General features: G+C 41.0%; 1 protein-coding gene across 4 annotated transcripts in view; it reads left to right on the forward strand.

Moving 5' to 3' along the window:
- RABGAP1L (RAB GTPase activating protein 1 like) overlaps positions 1-18,735 on the forward strand; it is a 231,946-nt gene that overhangs the window by 29,316 nt on the left and 183,895 nt on the right. For all 4 annotated transcript variants that reach the window (XM_066624190.1, XM_066624188.1, XM_066624187.1 and 1 more), the window contains 5 exons: positions 2,256-2,366; positions 6,563-6,629; positions 7,940-8,042; positions 8,632-8,798; positions 15,487-15,631. In XM_066624190.1, coding sequence (XP_066480287.1) covers positions 2,256-2,366; positions 6,563-6,629; positions 7,940-8,042; positions 8,632-8,798; positions 15,487-15,631 — 593 coding nt within the window. The remainder of the gene's footprint in view (positions 1-2,255; positions 2,367-6,562; positions 6,630-7,939; positions 8,043-8,631; positions 8,799-15,486; positions 15,632-18,735) is intronic.

The following is an 18,735-nucleotide window of genomic DNA, read 5'->3' on the forward strand; positions in this document are numbered from 1 at the left end:
ATGAGAGAGGGAGGCAGAAAGATCACTAGGGAAGATGAGAGGTGAGAAGAAGTCTTCTGTATACAGAAAGACAAGGGATTAGAAGGAAATGGCTGACTCTTCTCAAGATAAGGGAATGTGCCTAGGAAGATACTGATGGCCCAGGAAAGAGGCCCTAGGCTACTTTGACCCCAGAACCTTATTACTTGGGGCAGTCTAAAATGGATTTTTTTTCATGAATTTTGGTGTTATCCTAAAAAAAAAAAAAAGGCTGCAAGCGGTGTTATGTATTTTTATTCCAAGAACATTTTAACCAATTTTAAAGCATTTTTATTAACTGTAATCACTGTCTTGTAGGTGGTATATACAGGTCGTGCCTGCATATCCGCAGATTCAGGACCTGCAATTTTACCTCCCTGGAACTCCTAAATCTGCCAATTTGCCTGACTTGTAATCCTCCATATGCCTCCTGAGGATTGGGGAAGCCTCAGAAGTGTGTCCCCCCCCCAATTCTGGTCATGTCCAGAAGAGTAGCATGTCCTGACCCATGGATTTAATTATTTGTATGTGTCTGTTGCTGTCAGCAGACATTGCCACAGGCATAATGCTGCCCCCCCCAAATAGCATGTCTGCATAGTCAGCTACTTGAATTAAACTTACAGGAGCTGTTTTAAGATTTGCATGCTACCTGAATGAATAACTACAATGAACCTAATGCTACCACATTAGAACACAAAGATTAAAACCTTGAGAAGATGGCAAAATTAAACACAGCATTGAATTGCTATGGAAAAAAAAACCTAGTTTTTAAACTGCGGGGGGGGGGGGGGAACCAACCACCTTACCATTGTGGTGGTGAGGGGGGATGCCTTCTGGATATTTTGTGCTTCATTGGATGGGGACCATTCTGGTATCCTTATGTTTCCCTTTGCCTGGCCTTCGATTGAAGCCAAAGCATGTTTGCTTACTCGCGAGTGAACATGTAGCTCAGTTTCACTTTCCATAGGGCTCAATACATTTGTGAGCTTGGAAGGAGGGGCTTCCTTCTTGAGTGTTCTTTGGGGCTTGAATTCATTGGATTGGGACCATTGTATTGGTGAATTCTAGTGCATTCCTGTCAGCCTGTCCTTTGAAATGGACTGAGGCATGTTCACCTACTCATGAGTAAATGCACAGTGTGGCTCAATTGCACTTTCCATAAGTCGCCATGCATTTTCCGTGGCAGCTTCTGGACATGTTCAGAAGACTCTACAGCTGGTTAGGAGAAAGCAGTAGAGCAGTGGTTCTCATGCATTTAGCATCGGGACCCACTTTTAAGAAAAAGAATCATGTTGGGACCCACCGGAAGTGATGTCATGACTGGAAGTGACATCATCAAGCAGGAAAATTTTTAACAATCCTAGGCTGCAATCCTACCCACACTTTACCCAGGAGTAAGTCCTATTTACTATCATTGTTAAAAACATATGCATAGTAGTCTGTTAAAAGTACAGGTCTGTAACATTTCCCCAAATGCAGTCACATGCTATGATAGCATCAAGTCTAATATATTAAAAATAAAATATTGAAATGAATGGGGACCCACCTGAAATTGGCTTGTGACCCACCTAGTGGGTCCCAACCCACAGTTTGAGAAACACTGCAGTAGAGGTTAGAAGGCTAGAAACACTGTCAGAGGCACACAGAATGGTTCAGATGCTCTGCAGCCACTTTAATAGGTAAATTTCAGTGTTATTTCATTAATTGAGCAGGATGCAACTTTTTATAAGCCCAATTTCATGTTATCTTGTTTTTACCTTTTTGGACTGCCCCCACTTACTACAGATGTAGGTGAGGTGGGCTGTATGTTTACCCCTCAGTGCCTCTGGTATGTTATCCACATCAAAAGAGGGTAAACAGCTCCTCACATGAGGGATAGGGACTGCTTTTTCCAAGTAGACACAGTCACTTGGTAGTTTGGTGTACTTTAATCAAAAGATGCTAGTCCAGCTTCAGGGCTTTTTTGAGAGTTTACAAATTAGCATCAAGCAAGGGGCTTAACTTTTGTTTGAACCCCTATTTCTATTTTTGCAGTTTATGCTGTGTATTTGCAAAGCAATGCTAATTTATGACTGTGCTTGAATGTTTTTGAAGTTATTCAGTTTTTTGTTTTGTTTTAAAGCAGATGGCCTTGAATGTTCATCTGGCATTTTCATCAGTTTGCAAACATTTTCTTACCTTTGAAAGCTGTAAAACGTGTGTTTATGGAATTTAATTCTTACTATTTTTTTTTTTAGCCCAGTACCAAAGGATAGAGAGAAATTTTATTTCAAACTAAAGCAGGGAGTAGAAAAGAAGGTTGTGATAACTTTACAACAGATTTCCAACAAAGAATTAGCCATTGAAAGGTAATGATTGAAAATGCAATTATGACTGTGTTTTGTGGTTATATCCAATTCCCTTACAAAGTATTAGAGATGGGCAAATCCAGCACGGCTTGACTTGAGTCATTAGTCTCCACTCCCCCTTGACTTGACTTGAAAACAAGTCCTAATAGTGACTTTCCGAGTCACCCTTTCGTGACTCTAAAGTCAAGTCGCCCCCCTTAAAAAGCCCGCTGTGGAAAAAAAATGGGGCTGTTGCTGGGGTGTGTGTATGTGTTGGAGTTCTCTTTAAACACTCCCCTGCTGTCCTGTCTTATCTGTAAACGGGGCAGGAAGGGGTGGGAGGGACTGCGTGGAAGCGGGGATAGAAGTGGCAAGAAGGAGGAGGGTCATGCACTGCAATGGCGAGGCTTACCAGGACGACTCAATCCTTTGCAACTGTACTCAGAAGTAGTCCCATTGCATTCATTCAGTGTTGCTTCTTCCTCCTCCCAAGTAACAATGGACCCATGCGCTTGGCAAGCATGATCACTACAAACCGCTTCCACTCCTGGCTTCCCTGCCTCCTGCTGCTCACTGCGCTTCTCCAGCCAATTGTGACGCAAGAACCCCCCATCCTGCATCTAGTGATCATTGGTTCTTTCAGAGATGGGCAAAAGAGCCCACTCCCACCTCCCCTTCCTGTTCAGCTGCAAAAGCAAACATTAACTCTTCCCTGCCTCATGGCTATAATTTTTCTGCTGCTTGCCTGGTCTGAATGATGGCTCTATGAGGGTTTTCACACTGTGAAAACAGTAAGCAAGCACATCCAGACGCACAGACTTGAGTCTGCAGGCATGGGGACTGGTGCCGAGTCAAAGGGCCCTTGACTCGAATGTTTTGCCAAGTCTTCTACGTGCATGACTCGAGTGTACACGAGTCAGTGAAAAATGCTGATTTTTGTGACTCAGAGTCTAGTCATCTGATTCACGTTCCCAACCCCACAAAGTATATCTAACCCAACAAAACTAGAGCATCTCTCTCTGTCTTTTGAGTGTCTAGGTGGGAGACTATAGTAAAAAATCATGTCCCAATTCAGTTTGGACCAAGGCCTTGGGAGAGGGGGGTTCCAGCTATTCCCCCACTATGATTCTAATTCTCAACACTCCCTCTGCTGCATTTTCCTTGAGGAAAATTGGTACCAATGGAAGTTTTTGTGCTGGGGGAAATGGCAGTCATGAGGAACCTAATTCATATCAGAACTAACTGGGGTTGAGCTCTCAAGCTGAAATGTAGAATTTGAAAAAGCAAAGAACACTAACTCTGTTCTTCTCATAATGTGCACTTTGATCTTTGGTAGAGAAAGACCTGCTTTTCATAAACTGCATTTCAAAAGGAGGTCCACTAGATGGCAGCATTCTTATAACCTTATAAACAGGTTTTCATATAGGAGGGTCACCAACTTCTTAATTTAGAAAACTTAGTCTACTGAAGTATGGATTTCTTTTAGAATACAGAACTGCAACTAATTAACCCCTTCCTACATATTTTATTGCCTTTTTCCAGTTTTTTTTCTGTTAGAGGTGAAATTTTGTCTAAAAATTGCACTGAATGGCAGTGAATATTTTTTCCACTCTGCTGTCAGATGCTTCAAATGGCCAAACCCAGTCAATAATCTGTCTGCTATATTCATTCATTTTAGAGCACAATCCTAACCCCTTAGTGCTTTCTAGCACTGACATATAAGGGGTTAGGATATCGCCCTTATCTATTTTGTTTCCCTGCTTTTTCGTCAGAATCTGCTTCCAAATCAGCTTATAATTTTTAAACCTGAAAAAGGTACAGTAGTAGTCTTCAGAGGAAGTCCCATGTACGCATATTACATAATCTAATATGGGCATTACCAGGATATAGATAACAATGAGCAGTTTCTCTGTCCAAGACAGTCTACAGCTGGCAAATGGCTTCAGTTGGTAAAAGGTGTTTTGTGTCACAGAAGCTGCCCAAAGTGTGCCCCTCCCAACCAGATTAAACACCACCCTGGTCAGCCAAACTACCCAGTAGCAAAATCTCTCTTGATTGAGCTTTCATTAATTAGGCCTTATCCAACCCATTAATCTTCCCAGGTACCCACTCATTACTTCTGCCGCCATGTGAGTCAGATAAAAAGGAGAAATAGAGCTAGGTGTCATCTGCATACCAATCACAGTTCACTCCAAATCAACCAGATTTCTCTTAGTGACTTTGTGTAGATGTTGGAAAAAAACACAGGTGATGGAATTTGGTCCTGTCAAATTCCATAGGACAAGTACCACAGCACAGAGTAAAATTTGCCAACATGGCCTTCTGAAACTGATCCATCAGAAAAGAATAGAAATGCTGGAGAAGGATGCTCAAAATTCCTACCTCTGACAGATGAACCAGTGGGATACCATTGTTGACGGTATTGAAAGCCCCTGAATGATTCAGGAGAATTGGCAGGGTTATGTTTTCCCTTTCTAACTCTAAGCATAAATTATTCATTGGGGCTGTCAAGGCTCTTTTCATGCCAACCCCAACCTGGAAGTCAGATAGAAATAGGTTAATTGGTGTCATCCAAGAATATTATGAGTTGACTGTCTTATGCAACCATTTGATAGTTGGAACAGTCTTCAGAGTTGAAAGAAGATTTCTTTATGACTTGCTGAACAATCATCTACTTCAAAGCAGCAACTTTTTTTTATAAAAGCAAAAATTATCTCCTGTTCTCAGCTGGTCATTGTATCTTCCTCTTCCCACCCTTCCTCCTTGGCAAGATGTTAAAGGGCAAGGGTTGAATAAGCAGGTGAATAAGCACCTCTTCAGTTACCTTGCCATTAAAACATCATAAGAGTTTTGCTGGATTTGCTGGATCCAGCATCCTGTTGCTTGCAATGGCAAACCAGATGTTTCTGGGAAGGCATGCCCCTCTCCTGCCGTTACTCCCCTGCATACCACCCCTGCAGAGAGACATACCACAGCTAAATCTGAAGGTAGCATGCAACCATCATGATTATACTCATTGATAGACTTGTTCTCTATGAACATGTCAAATCCCCTCTTGAAATTTTCTAAGTTAGTGGCCAACATCACATCGTGTAGAATTGCATAAATCATGTGCTATGCGAAGATAACCCAAACTTTTGTCTGTTTGAAATCTGCCAATTAGTTTCAGTGCATGACCTCTGGTTCTACAGGGTGACCCCAAAAAAACAGAACCCATAAAAATTTTATTAAATCCTACAAAGGTCCAGTAAATTTCAAGAAACTTACTGGACTCAAACCAAGACATATTGGGGAAGATTATTGTTCCAATATTTCATGCACAAAGTCGACTTGTATACCCTGAAAGAAAAAAAATGAAAAATTGAAATTGACAGTTTTATTCAAAGATTTGAGGGTTCTGTTTTTTTTGGATCACCCTGTAGTATTGTGGGAGAGGGAGGAAAGTTTATCTCTTTACACCAGGCATAATTTTATAGATCATATCCCCACTTGGATTGTAATTCTATGCACACTTGTGCAGTTCTGTACATGTTTACTCACTTGTTAGTCCTACTGTGTTCATAGGGCTTATTCCAAGGAAAGTGTGCATAGGATCACAGCATTAGTACATGACTGTCTTCTGAACTAAAAGACTCAAACGTTGTCTGCGTTGCCCTTAGGTTGCAATAATTGACATGTATGTTGATAGCATCGGCATTAGTTTAGTTCAGTGGTTCCCAAAGTTCTATTTGAAATTTGGGACTGTGGTAAGTACTGGCAGGGGCCGGGGAGAAGGCCTTGACAGCGCCAGATCGATCATTGTGACACTGAGAACAAGGGGTTTTTAAAACTTACCTGGGGAGTTGTGCTGGCCTCAGGAGGCTAGCAGGCTTCTACCCTGCTCTAAATAGCTCCAATTGGCTATCTGAACTATTTGCAGCAGCAGGGAGTCCCACAGAGGAGGCTGTGAGCCTCCTGGACCCTCCCAGATGTCAGCACAATCCTCCCCATGTAAGTTAAAAAAAAATTGTTCCCACTGTTGCTGCAGGCGCTCCGACGCCTTCAGTGCACCCATTTCTGGTTCCCCTGGTGTGTTGCGGCCCACCAGATTGGTAACCACTGCTTTGGTCTATATAATTCTATTTTAGAATGGAAAATAGTAGTTAATATTTTTGTTTATGAAGTTCAGCTTCTTTTTCAGTGATCTTTTATATTTACTTTCTAAATATCATTTGCAGGTGCTTTGGAATGCTGCTAAGTCCAGGCCGAAATGTCAAGAATAGTGACATGCACTTACTGGATATGGTAATAATCCTCAACTGCAGCTAGTAAAGGCTATGGGATGCATTTTATTTATCTTTAAAAGGGCGCTATCAACATACACAAGATTCTGACTTGCAAAAGTCACGTGAATTTTAAGTAGTCTCTCTTGAAATCTGGAATGTAACTGTTTCTTTCTTTGAGTAATTACATCTTTTGACATATGGTAGAATGTGACATTCTCATGCTTTTAAGGGTATGTTTGCACTGGCAGTTTTTCCCAAAATTCGAGTAAGAACAGGTCCATCCTGTGTGAAATTCTAGTTTATTGTTCCCTTCAGGTTTTTATTGCACAAAGATCCCAACAGGCATTGCAAGAAGTATGTATTGCTTTCATGGGATCAGATCTCCTGACTGGGGAGGGATTTAACCCCCGTGTTTCAAGTGGCAGGCTAGAATCATATCTCCTTGTTTACTTAGCAGGTGTTCTTGTGTCAGGCTAGGGTTCTTTACAAGTAATTCTTATGCCATTACTTGGTTAGTACTAACTGTTTTGTCAAGGGCAGCACAAGAGTCTCTCAGAAGGAGGAAGGGCTAACAAAGACACTTTTTCCAGAAAGGATGCTGCAGATACAGACTTTGATTTTCTAGTGGACTGAAGGCCAAATTATGTGTCATGTTAAGCCTGTGATTGAGGCAAACTTTTTTTATTTTAAGAACTTAGATAGCTGCCATGATGAGGTGCATTTACACATGTTCAGCGTTATGTCAGGGACAATGGGTTCGGCTCCTTTTATCCTCATTGCTGTCCCCATTCCTAATCCTCCCCTTTCCCTCTTGTCCAATATGACTGCTATAAATAACTGGCTTCTGCTGCAAATTTGCAAAAGAGTGGATTTTTTTGAATCTGTCCCAGGGGGACAGTTTGCTTTGAACTGAACATTATAAGACTCTTTACAACAGGTTCCACTGTTATAGAAAAGTTAAGGTTATCGAAAACCTTATTTTCTCATACCATTAATTCTGTGAATTGCACTGAGTTGATTTTTATTATATCTGAAGTCTGTACAGTAGTTGTGAATAGATTCCAGATAATTGTGGGCAATTAGCAGTTTCAACTTTTTTCTAGCATCTAAGGATTCAATTGCTGTTCTCCAGATATCACTATCAGGACTTCTGGGAAAAATCTTTATTAAAACAAATGACAACCTATAGTGAAAATGTCTTTAGTCATGCTGAGTGGTATCTTTGTAACTACAAGTGAATGTCTGTTTCACATGCATTTGAAAGCTGTTCAGATAATACGATTGGAAGTTCAGGTTTAATCCTGAAAGAAGTAATGTTGGTTTTCTTAGGAATCTATGGGAAAAAGCTGTGATGGAAAAACCTACATTATTACTGGAATGTGGAATCCCAATACACCTACCTTTCTAGTCCTAAACGAAGAAACTCCTAAAGGTAAATTTTCCTTTAAAACACAATTTGTTAACTTGGTACCTTTTATCACCGCAGCAGTAGAGGTAAAAAGATATAGTACAACATCCTGCTTTTAGCAAAATTCTTTGTGCACTAGATTGAACTGAAACATGTAGAATTATTTATAAAGTTCTTCAGCACTAGAAGCTGTACTGTAATTAAGTTAAAAAGAAGCAGCCCTACTGCCTTGCTTCCAGTAAGAAAAAAACAGGACTGTTGGGGAATGGAAAGATGTGTAAGAGGAAGGGAAAGGAGAAGAAGAGACAGATCTAATATTAAGGGTTTGGAAGAAAAGGTAACTTTTAAGATGCTATTTAAACACTTGCAGGAAGGCAGAGGTGTAGCAGAGTTACAGAAAAATGGGGTAGCAAGAAATGGAAATGGGGCTGTGAAATACTAGTAATCTGGGGTTTCGACATGGAAATAGTTCAAAAGAGTGGAAATGAGATGACAAATAGTGTTTTTTAAGGGCATCAGTTATGGAAGCATTAATTTGTGAGGCATTATTTAATTGTCATTTATGTTTAGTCATTCATTGCTTTGGGTGAAATTGGACTTTTTTGTTCTGCAGATAAGCGTGTGTACATGACTGTGGCTGTAGATATGGTGGTCACAGAAGTGGTCGAGCCAGTTCGTTTTCTGCTGGAGACCCTTGTGCGCGTGTATCCTGCCAATGAGCGCTTCTGGTATTTCAGTAGAAAAACTCTCACAGAAACATTCTACATGAAATTGAAACTGGTAATCTTTTTGTTTGTTTGTTTATTAAACAATTGTAATGGTAGTCAAGGGTTTGGGTCAGGCTTCCTATACTTGTTGGTAACCCAAATTTAGCTGGTCCCCTCCAACAGGCTTCCTCAGACCTGTTATCACACAAATATATCAGTAGTTCTGGCACCATCGCCTGTCTGCACTCCTTGCAATCTTGGCCTCAGGCAAGCAAGCCAGCATACCCTTTAAATAAACATGTTTGTTCTGCTAATTAACCAAGTTTGATCTAAGATTTCTGAACTGTAGGCTGTAGCGCAGCGATTTTCAACCAGTGTGCCATGGCACATTGGTGTGCCATAGATGGTCCACAGGTGTGCTGTGGGAGTTTGGGGGAAGGTAATTTATTAGTAGGGTCTTTGGGGGATGCGATTCCCCACCTGTAATGGGGTGTGTCTGGTCAATTGTCACAAAACTGATGGTGTGCCTTGACAATTTTACAACCTTGTCAGTGTGCTGTGAGATGAAAAAGGTTAAAAATTGCTGCTCTAGTGCAGGGGTCCCCAAAGGTTTTGGCCAAAGGGCCACATCAAATAACTGGCACAGTGTTGGGGGCTGGAAAAAAAAATTAAATATAAAATTCAAATAAATACATTCGAGATGAACGAATAAATGAATGAATGGGCTCAGATTTCCAGGATTTCTTCAAGCACCATCACAGGAAAAAAAGCACACACTTAAATAGACCCCCATTCTCCCACCCAACAAGCACAGCTCTGGTCGTGTTTGGTCAGCTGGACCAGAAGCTCTCAGGGGACCTGAGGCTGGCCGTGGGCCAGGCAGAGGTTCACCGAGAATTGCATCTGGCCCCCGGGCTGGGGTTGGGAGACCCCTGTTCCAGCATAACTTTGAATTCACAGAACCAATCGGGAATTTGTTTTAAAAAGATTTATTTAGAGTAATAACTTTACATAAGGCAGTGTTTCTCAAACTGTGGGTTGGGACCCACTAGGTGGGTTGCAAGCCAATTTCAGGTGGGTCCCCGTTCATTTCAATATTTTATTTTTAATATATTAGACCTGATGCTACCATGGTATGTGACTGCATTTTGGAAACTGTTACACACCTGTACTTTTAACAAGCTGCTCTGTATATTCATTTAACAATGACAGTAAATGGGACCGACTCCAGGGCAAGTGTGGGTAGGATTGCAGCCGAGGATTGCTAAAAATTTGCTCATTGGAAACTGGGGACTCCTTGAGGGCCGCATTGGGAGTCCTCGAGGGTCACAAGTGGCCCCAGGGCCGGGGTTTGGGCACCCCTGCTCTATACAATAATAACATACAACTTGGGAAATTCAGAATGGTACTTTGTTCCCACTCATTATTCTCGAAGTGTCTACCTAAAGCGTGTATCAAGTAGAGGTTAGCATCTGGAGCTCTTGGGCCAAATGTGGACTTGAATGGCACCTGATTGTAAATTGTCAATGTGGGGAAGAGGAAAGGGTTTAGAAGGCAGTGATCCATGAGACTTGAGAATTTATTGGCATTTTTCTTTTGAGGAACAGGGCCATGACCTGTCACCTCCACTCTTTCCTCTGAGTGACCAGTTTTTGAGGCAGGTAAATTACTTCAGTCCAGCAAGGAAGATGCTTGAAGAATCTTTCAAATGTTTTGAGAACTCTGCTTTCAGCAGGCACCTGCTGCCTTAATTTTGAATTGGCTGATTTTTCAATAGTCTGTGAGGTCTTGGGGGGCGGGCGGGGAATAACCACCTTCAATCACTTCCAGAGTCTTGCTGAACGAGTGCTCCCCCATGGACCACTTGTAGCCACAGCTAGGAGTGAAAGCAGCAATCCACAAATCTATATAAATCTTTTCTAATTATTACAAATTTCATTGTATTTGTTGTGTGTAGGGGGAGGAGGATGGAGGGGGTTGCATGTGGTCCATGACGATTCCAGTTTTTGGCTCAGTGGTCTGCAGGCTCCTAAAGGTTGGGAACCACTGTCTTGATCCTACCTGTCCATGAAGATAATCAGAGGTGGCTCTTCTGATGGTACTGCCACCGGCAGAGGTGAGGGGGATGGCAGCCAGAAATTCAGCTTTCTCAGTGCTGGCTCCTTTATGGAATATACTTCCCCTGGAATTAAGAATGGCTCCCACTCTGGAGACCTTTCAGTGGAGCCTCATGACTTTTATTCAGGAAGGTGTTTGACTGACATTGTGAACTGGTCTTCTTAATGAAATAGATTTTAATAGTTGTGTGATCCTGATTGTTTTGTTTTACGTTTTAAACAGTTTTTATGCTTATGGTCTTAGCATTTAATTTAAATACTACAAGGATCTCCTTGACATGGGACTCCTTGATTCTGTGCTGGCCCAAGAACTGCAACAGAATAGAGAAGCCCCATCGCGGGGCTATTTCTCTTACCTCAGGGAAGGGGACGAATGTCCCCTTCCCCTGAGAAGCTGCCACAGGCTGGCCAGCATGCATTGGATGCCGCAGTAGCCATTTTGGCCCCACAGCAGCCTTGCATGCCAGGGCTCAGGATTAGGCTGCCTGTTATTCTGTGACTAGAATAGCTATGAATGTTTTACCTGTATGTTGCCATAGTCTGAAGACCTGGCTCTTTTAGCAGGCTTTTATCTGAACTGTTAATGATTTTATCACATTTTGGTTCTCTCTCTTACACTTTTTATATTTTGTCTAAATAACTTGTGTTTTTTCACCAACAATAGGGCTTGTGCAGTGGTTAGCATTAATAAACTACTGTGAAAAAATCAGTTTACGTTGGAACTATCAAAACAAACTTAAAGAATATGAAGGAAAACATATTTATCTAAATATCTGAATTTGTACATTTGAATGGTTGTTGACTTTAAAAGTACTTGGGATGCTTTGGGTTTCTCTGGCAATAGCTGATGTTGCTAAACTTCAACAATTTATGCTCCTTGTCTTATCACTTATACCATATACCATTTTTCATGTCAAGAATGTTCCTTTTGTATTAAATGTAACACACGGTTTGTTTTTATTTATTGCTTTTGCCGTGCTGGTTTGACATTCTCATCTTGTTTGAAAAATAACTCCTGTGGTTAAAACTATGGTAGATTTGCAAGGGATGAGGTACCCTGGTATCCTTGGGTATATAGCATGCAGCCGTCAACCTTTTGTTTGTAGTTCACTAGATAACTGTTTGTTGGTCACATTTTTAATTCAACTGCATGAGAATATGAGTGATATTTATTTTGAATAAGATTTTAGGTTTTTTCTTTTTTTGTAAAGATTAATGTCATTGTGTGTTAAGTGAAACTCTTGATATCGATCTTTTTATTTAAAGTTTCAGTGCTTTAAGAGAGAATAACTACTTTTGTCTAAATTTTTATATAATAAAATAGTTGACACCAAACACATGGCAGTTTACAAAGGGGGGGGGTGGACTGATTCCTGCCTGCTTTCAGTCTGCTGAATGTAGCTTCAAAAAACCTAATGCAATATTGGGAGGCAGTAACAAAGCCATAGAGTACAAATCATGAGTAGCAGTAGTTCGATCTGTTCTGTTCTAGCCAGACCTCCCTTGGAATCCTAGGACTAATGGATACATGAGTTTTGTATGTTTTGCCTGGAGAAGAGAAGCCGAGCTATCTTCAAATACTTGGAGGGCTAAAACATGGAAGAAGGAAGTGAACTTGTTCTCTGTGACTCCTGAAGGCGGGACTCACAAACAGTGGGTTTGAAAGTATAGAGAAGGAGGTTTAGACTAGACATTAAGAAGAATCAGACTAGACATTAAGAAGAATTTTGTAACACTATGAGCTGTCCAGCATGGGAACATTTCCCTCATGTAGCAATGGGCCATCTGTTTGGGATGCCGTAGTTGTTGCTTGCACTGAACAGGGGTTTGGACTAGATAATCTTTAAGGTCCTTTCTACCTGATGAAGAAATGAGGAAAAGCCAGGAAGTGTCACACTCTTTCACATTCCATCTCTTAGCTTTCATGGGTGGAGCCATCTTCTCTGCCGTTTTTAATGCTGCATTTGTACGTTTGCACCCAGTTAGTCATGTCTACCTTGTTGGAACTGTCTAGGTCAGGGGTGTCCAAACCCTGGCCTGGGGGCCACTTGCGGCCCTCGAGGACTCCCAATCCGGCCCATGGGTAGCCCCCAGTCTCCAATGGGCCTCTAGCCCTCTGGAGACTTGCTGGAGCCCAAGCTGGCCCAATGCAACTTTTCTCAATTTGAGGGCAACTGTTTGACCTTTCGCATGAGCTGTGGGACAAGGGCTTCCTCCACTGCTTGCTGTTTCATATTTGTTATGCAGCTGAGGCAGTGAAGGAAAGGCTGGTCTTGCTTTGTATAGGGCCTTTTATAGGCCTTGAGCTATTGCAAGACCTTTATTCATTCATATAAGTTCCATCTCTAATATATTCATTTATGTAAATGTATGTAAGTTTATTCAAATTTGAAATATAAATTAATTCTTTTTTATTCCCGGCCCCTGACACAGTGTCAGAGAGATGATGTGGCCCTCCTGCCATATGGTGGTTCCATAGTTGGAATGGTCTAATAATCTGGAGCTGGATCCAGAGATGATACTTTTGGTAGAACTAACCACGAAGGCAGTATTCGGCCAGTAGTGAATGGGGTTGTGCTTCTATTTGAGGGTTTTTACTTTATCCAGCACTACTGCAGGATACCCACATGACATCTGTAACTTGGATAGTATTCTAATTGCATCTTGCTCTGGAAAGGAAGGACCTGACCATAGTCATCTAGGTCTTAAGAACATAACATAAGAACATAAGAACAGCCCCACTGGATCAGGCCATAGGCCCATCTAGTCCAGCTTCCTGTATCTCACAGCGGCCCACCAAATGCCCCAGGGAGCACACCAGATAACAAGAGACCTCATCCTGGTGCCCTCCCCTACATCTGGCATTCTGACTTAACCCATTTCTAAAATCAGGAGGTTGCGCATACACATCATGGCTTGTACCCCATAATGGATTTTTCCTCCAGAAACTTGTCCAATCCCCTTTTAAAGGCGTCTAGGCTAGACGCCAGCACCACATCCTGTGGCAAGGAGTTCCACAGACCGACCACACGCTGAGTAAAGAAATATTTTCTTTTGTCTGTCCTAACCCGCCCAACACTCAATTTTAGTGGATGTCCCCTGGTTCTGGTATTATGTGAGAGTGTAAAGAGCATCTCCCTATCCACTCTGTCCATTCCCTGCATAATTTTGTATGTCTCAATCATGTCCCCCCTCAAGCGTCTCTTTTCTAGGCTGAAGAGGCCCAAACGCCGTAGCCTTTCCTCATAAGGAAGGTGCCCCAGCCCCGTAATCATCTTAGTGGCTCTCTTTTGCACCTTTTCCATTTCCACTATGTCTTTTTTGAGATGCGGCGACCAGAACTGGACACAATACTCCAGGTGTGGCCTTACCATAGATTTGTACAACGGCATTATAATACTAGCCGTTTTGTTCTCAATACACTTCCTAATGATCCCAAGCATAGAATTAGCCTTCTTCACTGCCGCCGCACATTGGGTCGACACTTTCATTGACCTGTCCACCACCACCCCAAGATCTCTCTCCTGATCTGTCACAGACAGCTCAGAACCCATCAGCCTAGATCTAAAGTTTTGATTTTTTGCCCGAATGTGCATGACTTTACACTTACTGACACTGAAGCGCATCTGCCATTTTGCTGTCCATTCTGCCAGTCTGGAGAGATCCTTCTGGAGCTCCTCACAATCACTTCTGGTCTTTACCACTCGGAAAAGTTTGGTGTCGTCTGCAAACTTTGCCACTTCACTGCTCAACCCTGTCTCCAGGTCATTTATGAAGAGGTTGAAAAGCACCGGTCCCAGGACAGATCCTTGGGGCACACCGCTTTTCACCTCTCTCCATTGTGAAAATTGCCCATTGACACCCACTCTCTGCTTCCTGGCCTCCAACCAGTTCTCAATCCACGAGAGGACCTGTCCTCTAATTCCCTGATTGTGGAGTTTTTTCAGTAGCCTTTGGTGAGGGGCCGTGTCAAACGCCTTCTGAAAGTCCAGATATATAATGTCCACGGGTTCTCCCGCATCCACATGCCTGTTGACCTTTTCAAAGAATTCTATAAGGTTCGTGAGGCAAGACTTACCCTTACAGAAGCCATGCTGACTCTCCCTCAGCAAGGCCTGTTCGTCTTATATTTCTTACAACATTTCTTACAACGTCTTATTGTATATTTCTTACAACGTCTTATATTACTTACAATGTGTTATATTTCTTACAACATCCAGAATTGTCAAATGGTTCAGAACATGATAGCCAGCACGTTGATGGGGCTGGCTGATGTGATTGAATCATGCCTGTACTTTGAACTGACTCCTATTTTGTTTCTGGGTTGTGTTGATTCACTCTGCTGATTTACTCTAACTTGGTATGTCTTCTCACTTTCTCACTGCATACTGTTTTCCCTTCAGTTTGCATTTGTGTTGCTTAAGCTCTAAACTAGCTACAATATTGCCTTAATGCAATCAAAACCTTGCATTTTTCACGCTTCAGTTCTGGTGTGAAAACATTGTATTTAAAGACTTTTCCTTCTTGATACAGGAAAAAATTTCAGAATAATAATCAAGTGAGATCTTGTTGATCAGAGGTTATAAACACAAATTGGGAAATGAGCTCCTTGGACTAAAATTCATTTTCTGTTTTGATATTTAGTGTGAAGGAAAAAGTCACACAAATGCTGGTGATGCAATTTATGAAGTTTTGAGTCTGCATCGGGAGTCTGAAAGAGAGGAAGAAGCTATCAGACCATCAAGTGGTGTAGACCAGATGTCGCCACAAGAGGATGATGCCGAAGAGGGTAAAATGAACTTGAGTGATTCCTGAATAAGATGAACCCTCAAATAAGAGATGTATCTATTTTAAGTTTAGGTGTGGTTGCCATGAATCCAAGCATCCAGTCTTTCTCCCCCACTAGGCAATGAGGAGAGATGTCTGCCTCCTGTAATCACATTTCCAGCTTACTGCTCATCATAAGCTCTTCCTAGTCCACTTTGTTTTGGAGATTAAAAAAAATCAGCATACATTTTGGTACCTTTGTTTGAAATGAAGACTCAAAATTAAATCCAATTTTAATTAAGGTGGGGCTATTCCTTGGAATAGTTGGAAGCACACCTGTAGCCAGTGTGCAGCTTAGTGGATCTAAAACTAGGGATGAATGTGCTTACGTAATTCCTGCTAGACCCATCAGAACCTCCTTTTATAACATATACCACTCAATAGTATCAATGTGCTAATCACTGCTGGAGTTCCTAGCTCGTGTCTCCCTTCTGAGAATCCCAATTAGCTTTTTAAGTTTCCATTCATCAACACTGCTTAATGTTACAAGCTAGATGTGAATATGCCCCCATCCCCCTTAACAGCCAAATTAGGACCATATGGGGAAAAGAGACTTCAATCTTTTTCACCATCCACAGTTCCAGTTCCACATCCTCTCCTGCTGCCACTGATGTTTGCATTGGCAGCAGTGCAGTCTGTCTGGGTTAGGGTGGTGGCAGGATAAAGCGCACCCCCACCACAGTTTCTGTTCAGCTGGAACTATTTCAGGAGGCGGCACCATAGACACCCACCCACAAGTCGATCTCACAGGGCAGGGTTGAGGGCAGGGTTTGAACCGAAATCATGGAATTTTCTATGACCTTCAGATACGTGGGGGGGGGGGGGGTTTAGACTGAGAGATGTGTGAAATTCTTTGAAAATGACTTACCAGGAACTGTTATGAGGAGGCAGCAGCAAGAAGCCAGAAAGAAAAGGGAAAAAAGGAACCATTTTCACTTTTTCTCCAAGCAGGAAGAGTTTATGGGAGCTTATGTAGGCTTTGTGATGAGTATAGTGCTGCACTTCCACAGCAGCAACCCTCATACAGACTACAGTTCTCATAAGTGCCTTCACTTTTCCTGCTTGGAGAAGCTAAAACAGCTGCTGTTTTTTGTTGCTACCTATCAATACCGTAATTACTGGTAAGTAAAATTACTCCTTTTTTTCTCCACCCCCCCCCCCGCATGCTGCTTCTCAGCCCAGTTCCACTCCTACCTCATGAAGCTGCTGCTTTCAGAAACTCCACCTACTGCATTGACCCGTGCATAAGTCAACCCATGTTTTCAGAGTCAATTTTTAGGCAAAAATTTTTCAACTTATACACAAGTATATATGGTATGTTGTTTGACCCTCATTTATCCTGTAGCAAGAAACTTTGATGTACTCAGGGGACCTGTGATAAAGACCTGTGATAAAGATGGAAACAAGGCCTTGTCATGCCCCTGTCTGATCCCCCTTGCCATCTTGACATGTCTCAAATATATTTTGAGCCACAACCTGGACATATATATTTGTACTTAAATGTATATATTTGTACTTAAATGTGAGTTACCCTGTAGAGAGGTTGTTCTTAAATTTGTAAAAAGCGGTGGCACAACTGGATACGTTACAAATTTTCAGTTTTCTATTCTCTTATGGTTGCTGGTAATAAAGCCTCTGTATGAGAATTAGAAATTCAGCAAGTGTTTTCCATCATTGCATCTCTAACCTGGAAAGAATCTGTTGAATATGTACTTGCTAAGCAGTTATTCCAGGCAGGAACTGTGCCTGGAAAAAGATGTTAATTCAAAATCTGATGAAGGAGGAATTGTCTAAGAAGACCAACTACTTGCATTCACAGCAGAGTCCAGCCATTCATTTGCTTGTTTATTCATTTCTTTGATCCATCTCTCAGGTGACTTTAGCTCAACAGTATCACCAGAGTCCAGAATAAAGTTTGCAGTTGAGGATAATGTTTGACAAGGGGATAAAAAGATTATTTAAACCAGACTTGAGCCCTGTGCTATAGGAAGGAGAAGAAATTGCCCCTCCTCAAAGAGGCTTGGCTCATAGTAAATTTACATATTGGGGAAGCTGGCTCTTTTTTTATTATTTATTTTTAATTAACACACACAGACATACAAACATATAACATACATTTAGGAGTACTAAATACCATATACCATTACTCATTAATCATACTATATCTCCTAATCTACTACTCATCTACTTCCGCCTCTTATTAGTTTATCCATTTATTTATATAATATATACCAAATTTTCCCTAATGCCCTGTACTGTATTTTCTAAATTTTCACTTTCTATCAAACATAAACTTACTTCAATTACTCATTAATATTAAAACAAAATAATCTAATTACCAAAGTATAACATATAAAACAATTCTTCCATCTACTTCTAACTCTTCTACTCATTTATATATTTCTTATATCAAATATAATAGATTTTTCCTAATTCCTTATATCTTTTCTAAATATTCACTTATCTCAACTAGTTCAATTACTCATTCATATCAAATAATAATAATCTAATTTCCAAATTATAATAAAACCAACAATCTCTTATAATATGTTCTTTACCATTCTCCAATCTAACTCTCTAATCTGATTACATTTTTTTCTTTAACATAATAACCACCTATAAAACAATTCATCCACACGCTAACATTTCCAGCTATTTTTTCCTAATTCATTTAATTCATATATATCAATTTTGTATATATTTATTTTTAAGTAAATTTAAACCAGTTATTAACTAAATAAAATCCTCCAATTTTCTTTAACTGTCGGGTTAACCCTCAGGTTTCTTTTTCTTTCTTTCCATTTTTTCTCTTGTAATATCTTTAATAATCTCCATATCAGAATCCGATAAGCCCACACTTTCTTGTATAAGGAATGTTCATTCTTCCAATTAACTGGGATATGTTTTCTTCTTCTTGTTCCAACAAATTTTGTATTTTGTGCACCCATGTTACTCTGTCCATCTTCTCTATTTCAATCTCCATCAGCGTCCCCTCTAGATCCTGTTGATTTTCCACTCTTCTAATTTCTGTATCTATTCTTCTGATGATAATTTCATCCCTCACCA

The sequence above is a fragment of the Tiliqua scincoides genome, chromosome 4 (assembly GCF_035046505.1).
Source record: "Tiliqua scincoides isolate rTilSci1 chromosome 4, rTilSci1.hap2, whole genome shotgun sequence".
In the NCBI taxonomy this organism is placed as follows: Eukaryota; Metazoa; Chordata; class Lepidosauria; order Squamata; family Scincidae; genus Tiliqua; species Tiliqua scincoides.